This window comes from Ptychodera flava, chromosome 15 (genome assembly GCF_041260155.1).
Source record: "Ptychodera flava strain L36383 chromosome 15, AS_Pfla_20210202, whole genome shotgun sequence".
Classification (NCBI taxonomy): Eukaryota; Metazoa; Hemichordata; class Enteropneusta; family Ptychoderidae; genus Ptychodera; species Ptychodera flava.
Window position 1 is genome coordinate 33059750 of NC_091942.1, and position 15236 is coordinate 33074985.

General features: G+C 36.3%; 1 protein-coding gene and 1 long non-coding RNA gene across 3 annotated transcripts; both read left to right on the plus strand.

Moving 5' to 3' along the window:
* Nucleotides 1-266: 266 nt before the first annotated feature.
* Nucleotides 267-7417, plus strand: LOC139151942 (uncharacterized). Of its 2 annotated transcripts, none has more exons than XM_070725007.1 (5): nucleotides 267-643; nucleotides 2860-2975; nucleotides 4009-4266; nucleotides 6608-6750; nucleotides 7136-7223. In XM_070725007.1, exons 2-4 carry the CDS (start codon nucleotides 2910-2912, stop codon nucleotides 6617-6619), a joined length of 336 nt encoding a protein of 111 aa, XP_070581108.1. In that variant the 5' UTR covers nucleotides 267-643; nucleotides 2860-2909; the 3' UTR covers nucleotides 6620-6750; nucleotides 7136-7223. The 2 variants fall into 2 exon arrangements, with proteins under 2 accessions (XP_070581108.1, XP_070581107.1); XM_070725006.1 differs by lacking the exon at nucleotides 7136-7223 and adding an exon at nucleotides 7359-7417 and having other exon boundaries at nucleotides 268-643.
* A 7-nt stretch (nucleotides 7418-7424) lies between these two features.
* On the plus strand, nucleotides 7425-11123 carry LOC139151943 (uncharacterized). The gene is made up of 2 exons (XR_011556514.1): nucleotides 7425-8083; nucleotides 8852-11123. It is a non-coding gene; the product is annotated as an uncharacterized lncRNA (long non-coding RNA).
* The last annotated feature ends 4113 nt before the right edge of the window (nucleotides 11124-15236 follow it).

The following is a 15236-nucleotide window of genomic DNA, read 5'->3' on the forward strand; positions in this document are numbered from 1 at the left end:
AAACATAGCACTCCATAACCCAACTTTTTTGAACGACCCAGTAAATGTAACCAATACCTTTGTTCAAATGTTTGTGACCTTACTGTTAATGTATGCGTACATATTTTTCATAACGGCGTCTACTGGTAATAGCAGAGATATTGTTTTTTCAAAAACAGGTTGCACTTTTGAAATCGATTGATGTTCAGCATCTAATTCAAGAAGGGAGGTGGGAAGTTGTATGCAAATGAGAATAAGTGTAGCGAAGTGTAGCGAAGCTAAATTAACACTACACTTGAAAGCGTAATGTGTTAGGAGTGTTGGTTTATATTTTATAAAGCATTCTGTAAAATTTGTACATCGAGTTTCTTTGATGTATTGTCAAAATAAAGCCATGAATGGCGTACTTGATTGCTTGTCATGGAAGGATATGCCTGTGTAAAGCGGCCCTATTGTCACAAACGCCCGGTCACCCCGGTGACCGGAGGCTGTACGAGGAATCCCCAAGTCACTTCAATGCGCGGCCACGCGATCGCGTATGAGTTGTGTTTGTTACATCGTGGGGCGACTCAGCCGTACATCGTACTGCAGCCAAGTCTCACCATTGTAGGGGAGCAGCTGATGATCACGTATTTTCGTCGACTGGCGAAGTCCTCTCTTCCACGTAAGTATCTACCTCCATGGTATCAGTATGCTGCCGCTTTAGCTCTGCGTGGCACTGCTGGTGTGGCAGTGTGTGTAACTGCACAGTGGCTCGAGGTCACGTTTTGCCGTCCGACCCAAATACCTCGAGCGCGAGCTACTGTACTGCAGCTTGTCTGTAACACAGACGTTCTGTTGAGTGGGTAGTTTGTAAAAGTGTAGTTTATGCTACGTTCGGACGTTCTGTTCTGTAGCCTTTTCTTCAAATGGTGATAAGGCTACGGAGGAGAACGTCGGAACGTAGCGGAAACTCCACTTTTACAAACTATCCACTCAACAGAACGTCTGTGGTCTGTAAGCCTAAACACGTACAGCATCATAGGGAAAAATTGTGAGACTCGAGCGAGAAAATGACGCTTTCTCGCAATTAGTGAGAATCTGTTCTTATTCTCACCGCTGAATCTTAAAATAATGTTTTTCTACCGTTATTCTTTCTTGCATATACCCTTATTGTAAATTGTCGATCCTTGGTATTCTATGCCATCTTCTGCAATCATATATGTATTTCTTACCCAGAATTACTAAAAAATTGCCAGTGAATGAATCATCTTTGTTATAATTCCTACGATAACATTCTCTGGAAACAATGTTATTGAAAAATTACAATTTTTCAGCAAGAGCGGAATCAAATACCCGGTTTGGGTATGGAGCCGAGCAGAGCTGTGATGGGTACAAAAATCAGGGAAGGTGATTGCAATTGTGAAATTTACTGATACTTCATACGACTGGAGATTACCATGATTCATTATGATAATTGTACCGCTGCGATTCCCCAGGGAAGGCAAAAATATCCCCCATGTTTAGAAAGATTCACAGACTGTTTTAAAAATTCTGAAAGCATATTTATACTCACTATTCTTCTCTATTCCAACTTTAAATGAGTTGGAAAATTATGCTTGATTAAGATTAAGATTAGTCATGCATATTTATTACCTGATGTTATATGAGTTATTTATAGCTACTGAAACCCTGCAAGGTTCACAAGTCTGTAGGGAATGGCATTCACCCCACTATCTGAGCACCAGCCAACCACCTAGCCTGCCAGTCTGCGAAGTTCATTGCTTCAATGTATTCATTTTGATATTTACATGCCCACAGACTTGGCGAAAGTCTAAAGAGTGCAAAAATGTTGTCAGTTTTGTATTGGAAAAAAATTGTTCCTTGTTCCTTTGGCAGCCTTGTGTACATACATGAAAAGTGCATTTGCTGAAATTCCAAATTTAATTTCTTGTACACAAATGGCCTTATCACACTTATTTTAACCCTTAATAAATGAAATTAATAGAAAAAATGGGAGAAGCCTTGACCATTATCATTAATTTATGGCCAAGGGCAAGAGGAAAGTCCAAAATTAACAAGGCTTGGCGAGCATGCTTATTTTGGCTTTCAGTCTTGCCAAAGCCTATAGATAAATATTAATGGTCAGAGCAGAGTCTGTTATTTCCATGATATTATCAACCTGCTGCGAGGGCACATAAACCCATGTATTCAGGCAACAATATCTTCATGGTTATAAATGCTGTATCACATTTAGTTACATGCGTATATATGCAGGACATTTTCAAACAATTTTACCATTATCGACCAGCATCGAAAGGATTTTAACAAAAGTCAAAATAGAAGTGTGCACATGTATATTTTACATCTATCGTTAAGTGTCTACTTAGATATTAAAAACGTTGAAGGGCTTCACTTGCCCAGGTAACCATTAAAACCGGTCAGTACATTATGTTCACCGACCCGCTAACTCCCCGGATGTTCCTTTTCAAATCAATTCACTGATTTGCACCCACATCAAGGCATGTAATAAGCATTGATGCACGTGCAGTCATGCCCACCCTAAAATTTGGCAAATCTGGAGATTTTTCAAAAAGTGTATAATTTGGCCCACAAGCACTTCATTTTGTTTTTGTGATTGATTATGATCGTTGTACAATTGACTATTTACATTTTTGCTGAAAAGTTTCAATATTAGCACTATTATTCATATTCACGGACATAAAAGCAAACCATGATTACTGTGTATTTGTGGCATGGTAATACATAATGAATGAGTATATGATTTTACTAATCTTTTGACACATATCCATGATTATAAAGTTGAGTATCCATTGTACAGACAGTGAGAAATAGGACTATCTCAAGATTCTAATTGTATTCATTGACATTTGTCTACAGCTGTTAGTATACCTCATGTAACCTGGTCGTAAAGCCTCAGAGGTATATGTATGTGGAACGTAGAAGGAACAAGAATCAAAAGATTGACAACTGATCTTTTACAAATCCTTCATCAGGTAAGATTTGTTTTAAATTTTTAGTCATTTTTTATTTTAATTTCCTGCACATCTTGTTCATTATCAGTTAAGATTTTCGCATGCTCGGTTATATTTGGCGGAGTTGTAGTTCTTTCTTCAACATCAACTCCCTTGACGCTCTGTACATAACTTATATAATACATGTAAGTATTTTAGAATATGTGTCTGTACTGTAGTCTCCTTGGCAAAAAAATCAACAGGAAAAAATTGAGCAAGTGCAAATGAAATTCATGAAGTTCCTTTGTTTCAAACATAGCATCCTAACAGCTGAAATAATTATGAAGAATTCTGCAAGCGTTTTAACCTTTAGCCTCTTTATCATCGAAGATTGTTTTTATATACTATATTTTTATATGAATATTTTAATAATATGTATGATTGTCCCAATCATGTTTCATGTTAATTTTGATGTTCCTCAGTAAACTACAAATACTAGAACTCGCACTGTTTTTTAGACTCACAGTATAAAACTCAATGGTTTTAGGTACTTGGCTCTTCAAAGATGTATGGCTACTTTGATGTGTGCATTTCCAACCCTGCCATTGACAACACATTATCTTGTCAAAGTTTCAGATGCCTGGTCAGAATGTCATGCCTAAATTTGTACATATTTTTAATAGTTTCACATAGTTTGTTGTGTGTTGTTTATTGTTTTATTGTACTTCATGCATCATATTTTTATGTATATTTTATGGAGCCTGTTCCAGGTCTTCCCTTGAAATAAATGTATAAATGAATTTATTGCTACTTGCTTGAATGCACGTCTTGACCTACATTATAGTTTTCTTTAAAAAGGTGCACAATCATCAGTGATTACAATGGGTTGGTGCAAAGTTATACCAGTGATGAAAGGTTTAATTAAAATTACAGAAGTCATAAACAATCAAGTTTTCTTATCTTAATGAATATAAAAAGCCATGTTTTAGGATGAACTGATGTGTAAAGTAATTTCAGCAATGTGCAGGAGATAATATTTACATTACATCCTTGTTAATGTTTTCTTTTCACCCAGTCAGATTCGAGATCCCTTACTGAGGCAGTGCGTCCCATTGTCATTGGATACTGGTCTGACAACCTGGTGAAAAACAACATGGTGACAATACCATCCTCCATTGCAAAGCAAATACACAGTGTGTGGCTATGCAAACAGCCAACACTGAACAGAGATGGTGGTGTTGTCATCAATGCAGTGCAAAAACCCATGGAATTGAGGGAGTTTTTCATCAATATATTTACTTTCCTAAGGCAGTGGGTCCTTGCTGTGGCACAGGTTTGTACTTACATATATCCTGTTCAGTGTTTCCACGGGCTAAATTTACCACTAAGCCATTCTGGCTAATTGAGACCAACGTTGACTAGCTAGAACTATAGCCATCAAATTACATATAATTTCATCTGTGATTTTGGCCAACTGACAGCTGTATACTCAGGTCCTATCAGTTGCTACAGTAACAATATGACATTAAACTGGTCCCATAATCATTTCCATTCAAAGTAATACATTACCAGGTCCATGGGACATTTGTGATTTTCAAATTTAAGTAGGACCATCCTGAACCACAGATAGCTAGTGGCAATGAAAATAAACAACTATTTTTTATGGAACAAACTGCTTTCTTTATAGGATTCACAACAATTTCCCGTGTGCTTCACACTTATGTGACTTGCACTTTTGTAAATGTATCAAGACGTATCATAAGTATTGCATTATTTACAGGGTAACTTCAAGATGTTTCCTTTCTACCCTTTCCCTTCTGCCTCAGTCATCAAGTGCTTTCAGTTCTCCAATCACAGAGTCTAATTTTTAAACCAACTGTTCACTTTGAGAAGGTGTACTGCAGATAATCACATTTTGTACACTAGGTGTAAACAGTCGCCTCTTTCTATTGGTAGTCCAAACAATGAATGCTTTAATTTCAAAATCAAACTGGGTGTATAGGAATAAATTGCGAGACTGGAGAGAGAAAGTGACGCTTTCCTGCAATTTGTGAGAATCTCTTGTCAATTCTCACAGCTACCAGTGAGAATTCAAAAGTTCTCACCGATGAGTAGTGAGAAATGTACTCTTTGGTGAGATAATAGATTCTCACCAGTTAGAATGGAAATTCTCACTAAGCACTGTGAGAATGGTACTTTTTAAGCTGAGAATGAACCAGACTCACCATTCATTGGTGAGAATCAGACTTGTTGTTCACTGGTGTGAAACAATGTGGTTAATTCTCGCAAGTGAACAATGAGTCTGGTTGATTCTCACCAGTGAATGATTAAGTCTGGTTGATTCTCACTGTAAAAATTACCATTCTCACAGTGCTTAGAGAGAATTTCCATTCCCATCGGTGAGAATCTATTATCTCATCAAGAAGTGCATTTCTCAGTGCTCAATGGTGAGAATTAAACTCTTCTCACCGATAGCAGTGAGAATGGCAATTAAGAGATTCTCACCAATTGTGAGAAAGCGTCACTCTCGTTCCAGTCTCACAATTTTTTTCCTATAATGGCCACTGATGTCTTACAGAAAAAAAAAACTGATTCGTCTCTTATTCAAACACTAGCCATGGAAATTCAGCAAACTATTCCTGGTACACTTTCATTTTTTGTAACTAGTCCTACCCTGCAACTCTGCAGACAACCGTGCAATTATCGTTTTTGCTTACTTGTAATCGAACACGACTTAGCATGTCGCAGTGTGCTGCTTGTTGTTCAGCATGGTAAACATTCAACTGGACAATATCCTGGGCAATATCTTCATGCAAATATTATGACCTATGCCTATGCACAATACAGTGTTACTCAGTACTGGTACACATCATGACAGAAGGTGACTGCCTATCCACAAATACATGTACACGGTATGGAAGATGACCCAGGCCTACATGCACACGATATGGAATATGTCCCAGGGCTATCCTCAATCCAAATGCATTCACATGGTATGGAAGATGGCACAGACATATCCAAAATACACATAATATATGCAACGGAAGATGACCTAGGCCAATCCACAATACGCATACATGCACACAGTATGTACATGTAAGCTGACTCAGGCCTATGTAGAATACATAATGGGAGATGACCAATGTCTATCATCAATACAAACAATCTGTACCTGTATTGTATTCAGGATAGGCCTGTATCATCTTCAATAATGTGTATCTGTATTTGTATTCATGATAGGCCTGGGTCATCTTCAACAATTAATGTTTACCTGTATTTTATTGTATTGTATTCAGGAAAGGCCTGGGTCATCTTCAATAAAAACACTGTACCTTTATTTGTAATTGTATTCAGGATAGGCCTGGTCATCTTCAATAATGTGTACCTGTATTTGTATTCTGGATTGCCCAGGATCATCTCCACTAAGCGTGTACATGTATTTGTTGATGGTTGACCGGGGTCACCTGCGATGCTGAGTAATTGTATTGTGGATAGACCTGGGTCATCTTATTTAGAATGTTTACATGTGTGTAATGCTTATCATCATTAGGGTTAAGGACATTATGAGTGTTTGAAATTCATTAACATCCCATCATCAAATGTATTTTAATCATTCAGGTTATCATTGTCATTTAAAGAGTTAGTAATCATGAGTCTATCTGTTTACAATTCAGGATCAGCAGTGAATGCTGCAATGTCAAGGATGAGAAATACCATTGCCTTGACAAAGAGCAGTAAAGAACAAAGTGGAGGGCTTTGAATAGGACTTTGCCATGACATTTACAATGAAAGATGAATGGAAATGATCAAACAACAGGTAAGTTTTTTCCTTTTCAGTCCTTACTCCCAAGTATATATACACAAGTGGTTGTTGCAAAGATGTGCTGGAACTGGTATCTTGTAACTTGCACAAAGTGTTTTATATTAGTTGTCTTTATATAGCTAGCATGTTTACGATTACAAGAATACTAATTAGAAACACAGGTTCACTGATACATTTCTGTATTTTAATTGTCTTTATATAGCCAGCATGTTTACGATTACAAGAATACCAATTAGAAACACAGATTCACTGATACATTTCTGTATTTTAATTGACATTGCCAGCAGCAACTATATAGGTGCATCAGCTTAACACTAATCCATCCAGATACTATACACAGCATACATGTTACAGCAATTCTCATTCTTAAACTGAGCAGGACATTGGTTGAGCAAGAAGAAAACGGTGTGGTTGAGATGTCTACGTTAGAGAAATATGTATATAGCGGAGAGAAAAATAAATTTATTTGTTTTTTTACACAAGAATTCTTTGATATTTAACACACAAATAAACTAACTTTTTGTGAAGAGAAATTATATGTTTTATGTTCCATGATTGGTCCATGATTGTCTTCCATGAGTTTATTATTATTACTATGTTAGGGAACAGGTGTGTATATCCATGCAGAAGAGGAAGCAAGATAAATCCAAAACCGACTTTAGGCAGCATTTTACCACGCAAAGAAAGGAACCAGCTACCAGGGACAGTTTTCTCAAGATGAAGACAGTGGGATTGCACCTCCATTGGTAGAGGATTTCCTATTAGTCAGTATGGTGGACAGACGTGAACCCTTACACTGCTCAGCACACAGATTGTATGTACATGTATGTTAGGATCAAAAACTCCTAAAGGCCACTTCACCTACCACAGACAAACAGTGGGCAACTTAACAGATATAACCCGCAATACTAAGCATCATCATATTGCAGCTTGTACACAGAACTGTTTAAGGTAGTCCAGCTCAAAGAGAGGAAAAATTCAACTTTCAGAGCACTGAGAAAACACAATTATTATTTCATGCCTCCCCTCAGTATCATGGTGATCTCAGTAGTATAATAACAAACCTGTAGGTAATTGTCACTTGTGATGATTGTTTATAAACATTCCATTATCACTTTTTCTGCTCCAGAGGTGTACATGTCAATCAGGACCCAGATTTACATATACTGGTCAATAACATTGCAATGTGCACATGTATGATATATATAGGTACTTTGTTTCCCATTAAGCTTTCAGAAGAAGAACAAGAAACTAGAGTTGATATTAAAAAAATTGTGAAAAATTCATCAAAAGATACAGCTACACTGCAGCCCAAATTTCATTGGGAGCTGTCATTATTTACAGCCGGGGGGGGGGGGGGGATGTTGGAGGAATTTTGTCGGAAACTCTAAAATTTCAAGTACCCGCCCCCCCCCAAACCATGATGAATTTGAGTAACCCCCTTTCTCTTACATGGAAATTTTGACTGACCCCCCCCACTCACTTTTGAAAACTTAAATTTCAATACATGTATTTCTATAATTTACATAAATACAGCAATAGTAAAGACCATTCAAATCCTAGTGTACCCTGCTAGATAATCATTGGTTATCTCATGACGGTTGAAAAAGGTGAAACCAACAAAATGAAATTCAAAGTCACAACAAAACATAGATGTCAAAGGTCACACTATAACCAGTATACAACTACATACAGTATTGTTTAATATGGATGGGTATCATAACAGGGTCCTCACTGGGATATCTGATAGGGTAGACTTTGAAAGTACTGATTGAAGAACATGCGGAAGGCTGATGGGGAAAGTGTCCGATGGGCTTGCTCCTCTCCCTTGCATGGAAAAATTTGAGAAATTGTAGTGTGCATTGGTGCAGTTTGGCGTGATCTCAGGGGTGTTTTCAATGTGTAATTTTACTGAGTAAAAATTTGTAGAAATTGATGTGTGAAGTGGTGCAATCTGAGAGGTACATGTTTCAATACATTTTGCACCTTCTTTCTCTCAACATTTTGAGTAACCCCCCCCCTATCAATATTTGAGTGACCCCTTATCAATATTTTGAGTGACCCCCTTCACATTCCTCTGATCCCCCCCCCCCAGGCTGTAAACAATGATGGCTTCCAAGGAGATATATCTTCAAGCTTGTGCGATATGGATTTCAGGCAATGTCAACTTGTGGACAGGGTACAGAGATTTATGTTGCAGATTATTGCAAATTGGACTAACTCGTGAATACAGTACATGAAGTCCCATTCCATTATCAAGAGCAAAAGCTCAAAACTACATCTGAAACTTGCTTTGGAGATCAAAACTATTGCTTGCAATAAGTAAAAATTCATGTTATCAGAAAATCACAAGCACACCTTTAGCAGTCTGACAAGCTTATGAAAAATAGATATTTACAAGTATATATGTTATCAGTACTTGTTTACTTGTATTCAAGGAATATAACTTTAAAAAGAACAGACATGGAATCAAATGATTAAATTCTATTTTAGCTCTGCAGTTAGTGTGAATGAGCTTATTTTTAGCTACTATAGTCTATAGAAGCTATTGGGATGGGTATCCGTCCGGCGTCTGTCTTTATGTATGTATGTATGTATGTCTAATTGTGAGGCGTCCGTCCTCTCAAATATCTTGAGAACCGCCATACTTACTGATTTGATATTTGTTTTGTAGATGATTTATATGATTTTGAGAAACCGATTTTTTCAATTTTTTGATCTTGTTGAAAATATCCAAATTAGTGCCAAAAAAGGCGTTTTTGGTAAAAAATCTTCTTCTTCATAACCGCTGGTCAGACAGCTTTATTATTTAATATACAGATCCCAAGGGATAGCCCAACTTAGATTTGTTCAAATTGTGATGATATGTGCAAATCTGTATTTTTAAGGAATTTTTTTGTCATTTTTGGTCAAAACTTTATTTCATCAAAACCGCTCATCTGACAGCTTTGATATTTGGTATACAGGTTCCTACAGATAAACTTAATATGATATATTGAATATATGACGAAATCTGCAATTTTGTTTTTTGGTGCTATTTTTGCCATTTTTGGTCAAAAAATGTGTTTCTCAAAAAGTACTTGTCTGATGCCTTTGATATTAGGTATACAGGTTCCTAGGGGTTGTCTTAGTGTGATATATTGAAATTTGATGAAATCTTCAATTTTCGTATTTTTTGGTCAATTTTTTCCATTTTTGTTCAAAATATTTGTGTTTCAAAAGTTACTCATCTGATAGCTTTGATATTTGGCAGACATGTTCTTAGGGATGATCTTAATGTGACATTGTGAATTTTTACAGCTGTCCTGAAATGAGCTAGCAAAGATTTCCACCCTCTTCATCAATAAGTGTCAGAAATAGTCTCTACACTCTACATAACACAGTACTAGTTGAGCTCTATCCGCTGCCATTCACTTGCTTACAAATGAGAACTTTTAATGCTACCAATATGTCACAAACCATTAAAAGACAGTTTCCATGTTGTTTAGAAATGAATGTATTCATGACATCAATTGTCAATTGGAAAAAGCCCTCCACTACATTCTTCCTCAGTGACTTTGCTGTGCTTCACTCACTCAGTGACCCCCCCCCCCCCCCCCCCCCCCCCCCCCCCCCCCCTATTTTAACCATCATAGATCACAGTGTCCCACCTTTCCAAATCCTTGGAAAAACACTCACTGAAACCGACAGGTACTATACCAACAAATTTGTCACACATAGTTATTCTCTGGACTCCACAGCAGGGCTCTGTCAGTCACTAGGTCACTTTACAACCAACTTTACAACATAACAACCAATACTTTGAATAGGTCTAGTGGACCCCAGTTCAGTTGGTTAAAAGCAACATATTTGAGAATAGAAAACTTTGTGAACCTGTTTTATGCAGCTATAGGTATGATGCATCATTTTCCTCAGAATATTTCAGATTATGTACAATGGTCAGTCTTAGGCTTTATGTTCCCATTGGTATGCCTGTAAAAATATGCAGCCAAGTATTAAAGCTGTGTATTGTGAAATTCTCTTGTTACACAGTAAAGACTTGAACATATCACAATACTGCATGCTGATTTACATGGGATAATGATCTCATCCCCAATTGGCAGGATTGACATTGTATCAGCTGTACACTGATGTACATGTATACTTGAAACTTCCTCACGTATGTAAGATTTAATTGATTCCTCCAGTAGTTCAAATTACATTGCATTTGTAACCTTTGTAATTAAGGAAAATATATGTTAGTTTTTTCCAAGGCCTGCATATGTAAGAACACTTGGTTGATTGTGTATCACTCTTTTACAATGTAATACAGATATTTTAATGGTAAATAAAACCTCCTAACAAGCTTTTATACAGCATAACATGTATTTCTGTCTCTGTCATATCGTAGGATGATCTACCGGGTATGTGTTAATTTCTCTAGTGTTTTTTAAAATGTATTGTCATGTATTATTCAAATAGATGTAAGCCATCTTGAATATCACATTCATACACTGTGCCAAATGGCAAGTTGATCAATCTTGAATCCCACCAATTTCAATGTGTCAGAGATATTATGCATATTTTATCATAGAAAGCATTAATGTTTTCAAGAAAAATTTAAGTAAACGTTTACGTGTCATGAAAATGTATGTTCTCCAAAAAAATATCAGTTATCTTTCTATGTACAGTAAAAATACATTTTCTATATGATATTTTTTCAAAGAAATATCACATATTAGAGGTCTTGTTGCATTGTGTACACACATTTAGTCCCCACGGAGGTAAGTTCAGTGAGGGACTTACGGTTGCATGAGTCTGTGCATTTGTGCATGCAGGTATCTCAGACATGCCTGAGCCAATTCTTTTCATACTTGGTACAAGGACATAAAACTATGAAATACATATGCAAAACCATTGTTTTTGGCGTGGCGTGAATAATTAGTACTAAATTGCATGATTAGTGAATTTTGAAAAAGCTAGGTTTCTAGAAAGATGGTGATGAAATTTAGTACTGTGTTGGTCACACAACTCTGATAACAGACAAAGATTTACATCAGTATTTTGTCAATTTATTGCAAATTTGCATATTTAATGAATATTTATGATAAGTGTAATGTAAGGAATCCTGCATCAAATTTGACTAATGTGGTACAGATGTTGATCTCCCAGGACCACCATAGTGTGCAATGGCATTTAGCAGTGTTAAGTCAATTAATTGCTAATTGCATATTTGATGAATTTTCATAATTAAGATGTGTATAGAAATTCTGCAAAGTTTACAAAATCTAGTCCTGTAATAGTGTGCAAAGACATTTATCAGTATCATGATAATTAAGGTCTAATTTGCATATTTAATGAAATTTACTTATAAGCGTAATACGTTAAGAAATACTGCATCAAATTTGATAACACGTCACAGCACAGTTCCTAAAAAATGATGTACAGATGTAGATCTTTCAGTGTGGAATTTCACTTGTTGAATTTTTCAATGGAAACAGGCAAATTTATTGCAATTTCTCTAAGATTTTCAGAAAGCCATGGTTTTCAGGAAACAGAAACATTTTTACCTCACATTTGGTATATGTACAAAATCAGTGAGAGGCTATCTTATAAGATGAATCAGTTCATTTGCATATCTGTGTATGTAAGTATGTATGTATGTCTGTATGTGTGTTTGGGTGCGTGCGTGTGTGTGTGCGTGTGTGTGTGTATGTATGTCAATTAAGATTAGAAACTCCTAAACCGCAGCACCTACCATCTTAGCATTTCAAGTACAGGTGCACCCAGGGGTGTAGTTGAGAATATGTTCAAATGTCAGTGCCAAAAATATGCAAATTAGGGGAATAAAGGAAAAATGCGGCAGCTTGCTAAAACTCTGTAACCTTAGGTCATATTGGGTTGAAACGTGGTGTACGCAGGTTCCTTTAGGTATACTAAGTAAGTTACAGAGTAAGGAGTGTACAAATTGAGGTGAAATATGTATGTTTGCATTTTTGGGGTTATTAGTCCCCACGGACGAAGTCCGGGGGACTTTTAGATTGGGTCATGTCTGTCCGTCAGTCTGTCAGTGCGTCCGTCCGTACGTCTGTGCGTCCGTCTGTTAACGCAGATATCTCAGACATGCCCTGGTCAATTTCTTTCAAACTTTGCACAAGGACAGTACCCTACCCCATACAGATGCACGTCGATTTGTTTCACAATGCGATCAAATTTGGCCGTGTTAGAGGACTTTTTTGTTTAAAACTCCATTTCTCATCGTATTCATATTGCAAAAAGGATGGAGTGACACAGTTTTTAGTCCCCCTGGATGAAGTCAAGGGGGCTTTAGATTGGGTCATGTCAGTCCGTTCCTCCATCTGTCGTCCATCCGTTCACGCAGTTATCTCGGATATTTTGACAAAATGTCAGTGACCTTTGACCTGAAATATACATATTTGTCCATAACGTAGTAACCACAAGTGCTACACCCTTCATATATGGTGTGATGGGACACCTTATGACGCCACCTATTGTACCTCATTAATTATGTGCATATCTAATTTTGAGCGAGCCAATAGAGCTGGATGTCTGATTTTTGGTATAAAGGATAACTTAGCAATACAATTTTTTTGACAAAATGTCATGTGACCTCAATGACCTTTGACCTGAAATATACATATTTGTCCATAACTCAGTAACCACACGTGGTACACCCTCATATTTGGTATGATGGGAGACCTTATGACGGCACATACTGTACCTCATTAATTATGCACATATCTAATTCTGGGCAGCGAATAGAGCTAGAGGTCTGATTTTTGGTATGTAGGGATTAATTAGCAATACAATTTTTTTTTGAAAATGTCACGTGACCTCGATGACCTTTGACCTTGATTACATATTTATATATATATATATATATATATATATATATATATATATATATATATATATATATATATATATACAAGTTCTATACCCTCCAATTTTGATAGGATGTTAGACCTTCAGATGTCACATCTTGTACCTCATTTATTATGCACATATGCCATTCTTGGCTGGCCAATACAGCTAGAGGTCTGATCTTTTTTCCCGATTTAGAACCACAACTTAGACATGCCTCATGTGTTTCAAATTGGGAACAACGACATAGACCTATGTGCCCATAGATCTCAACATATACACTCCAGTGATACTTCTTAATGACCACATTTCCCTGCCCCATCAAGACTAATACTCCTATTACAAGTGGGGACTATGTCATTGTCAATGACTTGCTTTTTTTCAGTGTTTAGTCAAAAAAATTTCCCTGAGACGGCTTGTCCGATTGCTTTGAAAGTTGGTATCCATGTTCCATTGGATGACTATAGTCAAGTTTATCCAAATTGTAGTGAAATTCTCTTGTTGGTAATATTTGGGCATTTTCTCAAAATTTTTGGTCAAAAAACTACTCATATGATAGCTTTGATATTTGGTATAATGGTTCATAAGCTTAATCGAAATGTGATGTATTGAAAGTCTGATGATATCCACAATTTTGTATTTTTGGGAAAATTTTTGTCATTTTTGGTTTAAATAATTGTTTCTCAAAAAGTACTCGTCTGATAACTTTGATATTCAGTAGACATATTCCCATGGATGATCTTGGATTGGTATGATTGCGATTATTTTAATATGTCAAAATTATGATGACATATGTAATCAAGTATTTTTGCAGCTATTTTTGCCATTTTGGTCAGGCTAGCCTGGCATGGTTGTCAAAGATGTCCTCCTTCATCAACACATATGTCACAAAAAGTTCTCTATATAACATAAGAGGCTCTAGCTTCAGAGAAATATCTTCAATTTTGTGTTTTTGTGAAGTTTTTTTCGGAATTTTTGACGGGAAAAAATACAGAAATAGTTCCTTGTATTGATTGGAAATTAGGTTTGTAAATCCCTACAAATGTTGTCATACATACATTGCATGTTAGAATGAGATAAACAATTCTGATATTTTTATTATTTTTCTTGTCGATCTTGGTAAAAATATCCCTACAACAATCACTTCCGATGCTGGTTGAAAGTTGGCATGAAAGTTCCATTGAGTTCAGTACCATTATATATTCAGATTGTGATGACGTGAACAAAATTAATAAATACTGTGAAAAAACTTGTTCTTATTTTATACCTTCAGGAACATAGAGTATACAATGTGGTTATTTAGTAAGCATTTTCAATGGGTAATTTAAAACTGTATTTGGTATTGAAATAGCAAAGCTGAAGGTGATTTTAGCAGGTTTGGTCTCCAACAAGTACATTCCATAGGCTTTTCAATTCTCTCTTCTCTCTCTCTCTCTCTCTCTCTCTCTCTCTCTCTCTCTCTCTCTCTCTCTCTCAGGGATGACGAGATCGATGTTTATGTGTATCAAGGTTGTAAATAGTTTACATATTTTACATTTTCTGCCATTTGAAATCATAATTTACATCAGAGACTTCCGAGTGCAAAAATAAGGAAAATACAAAATTTGACTTTATTT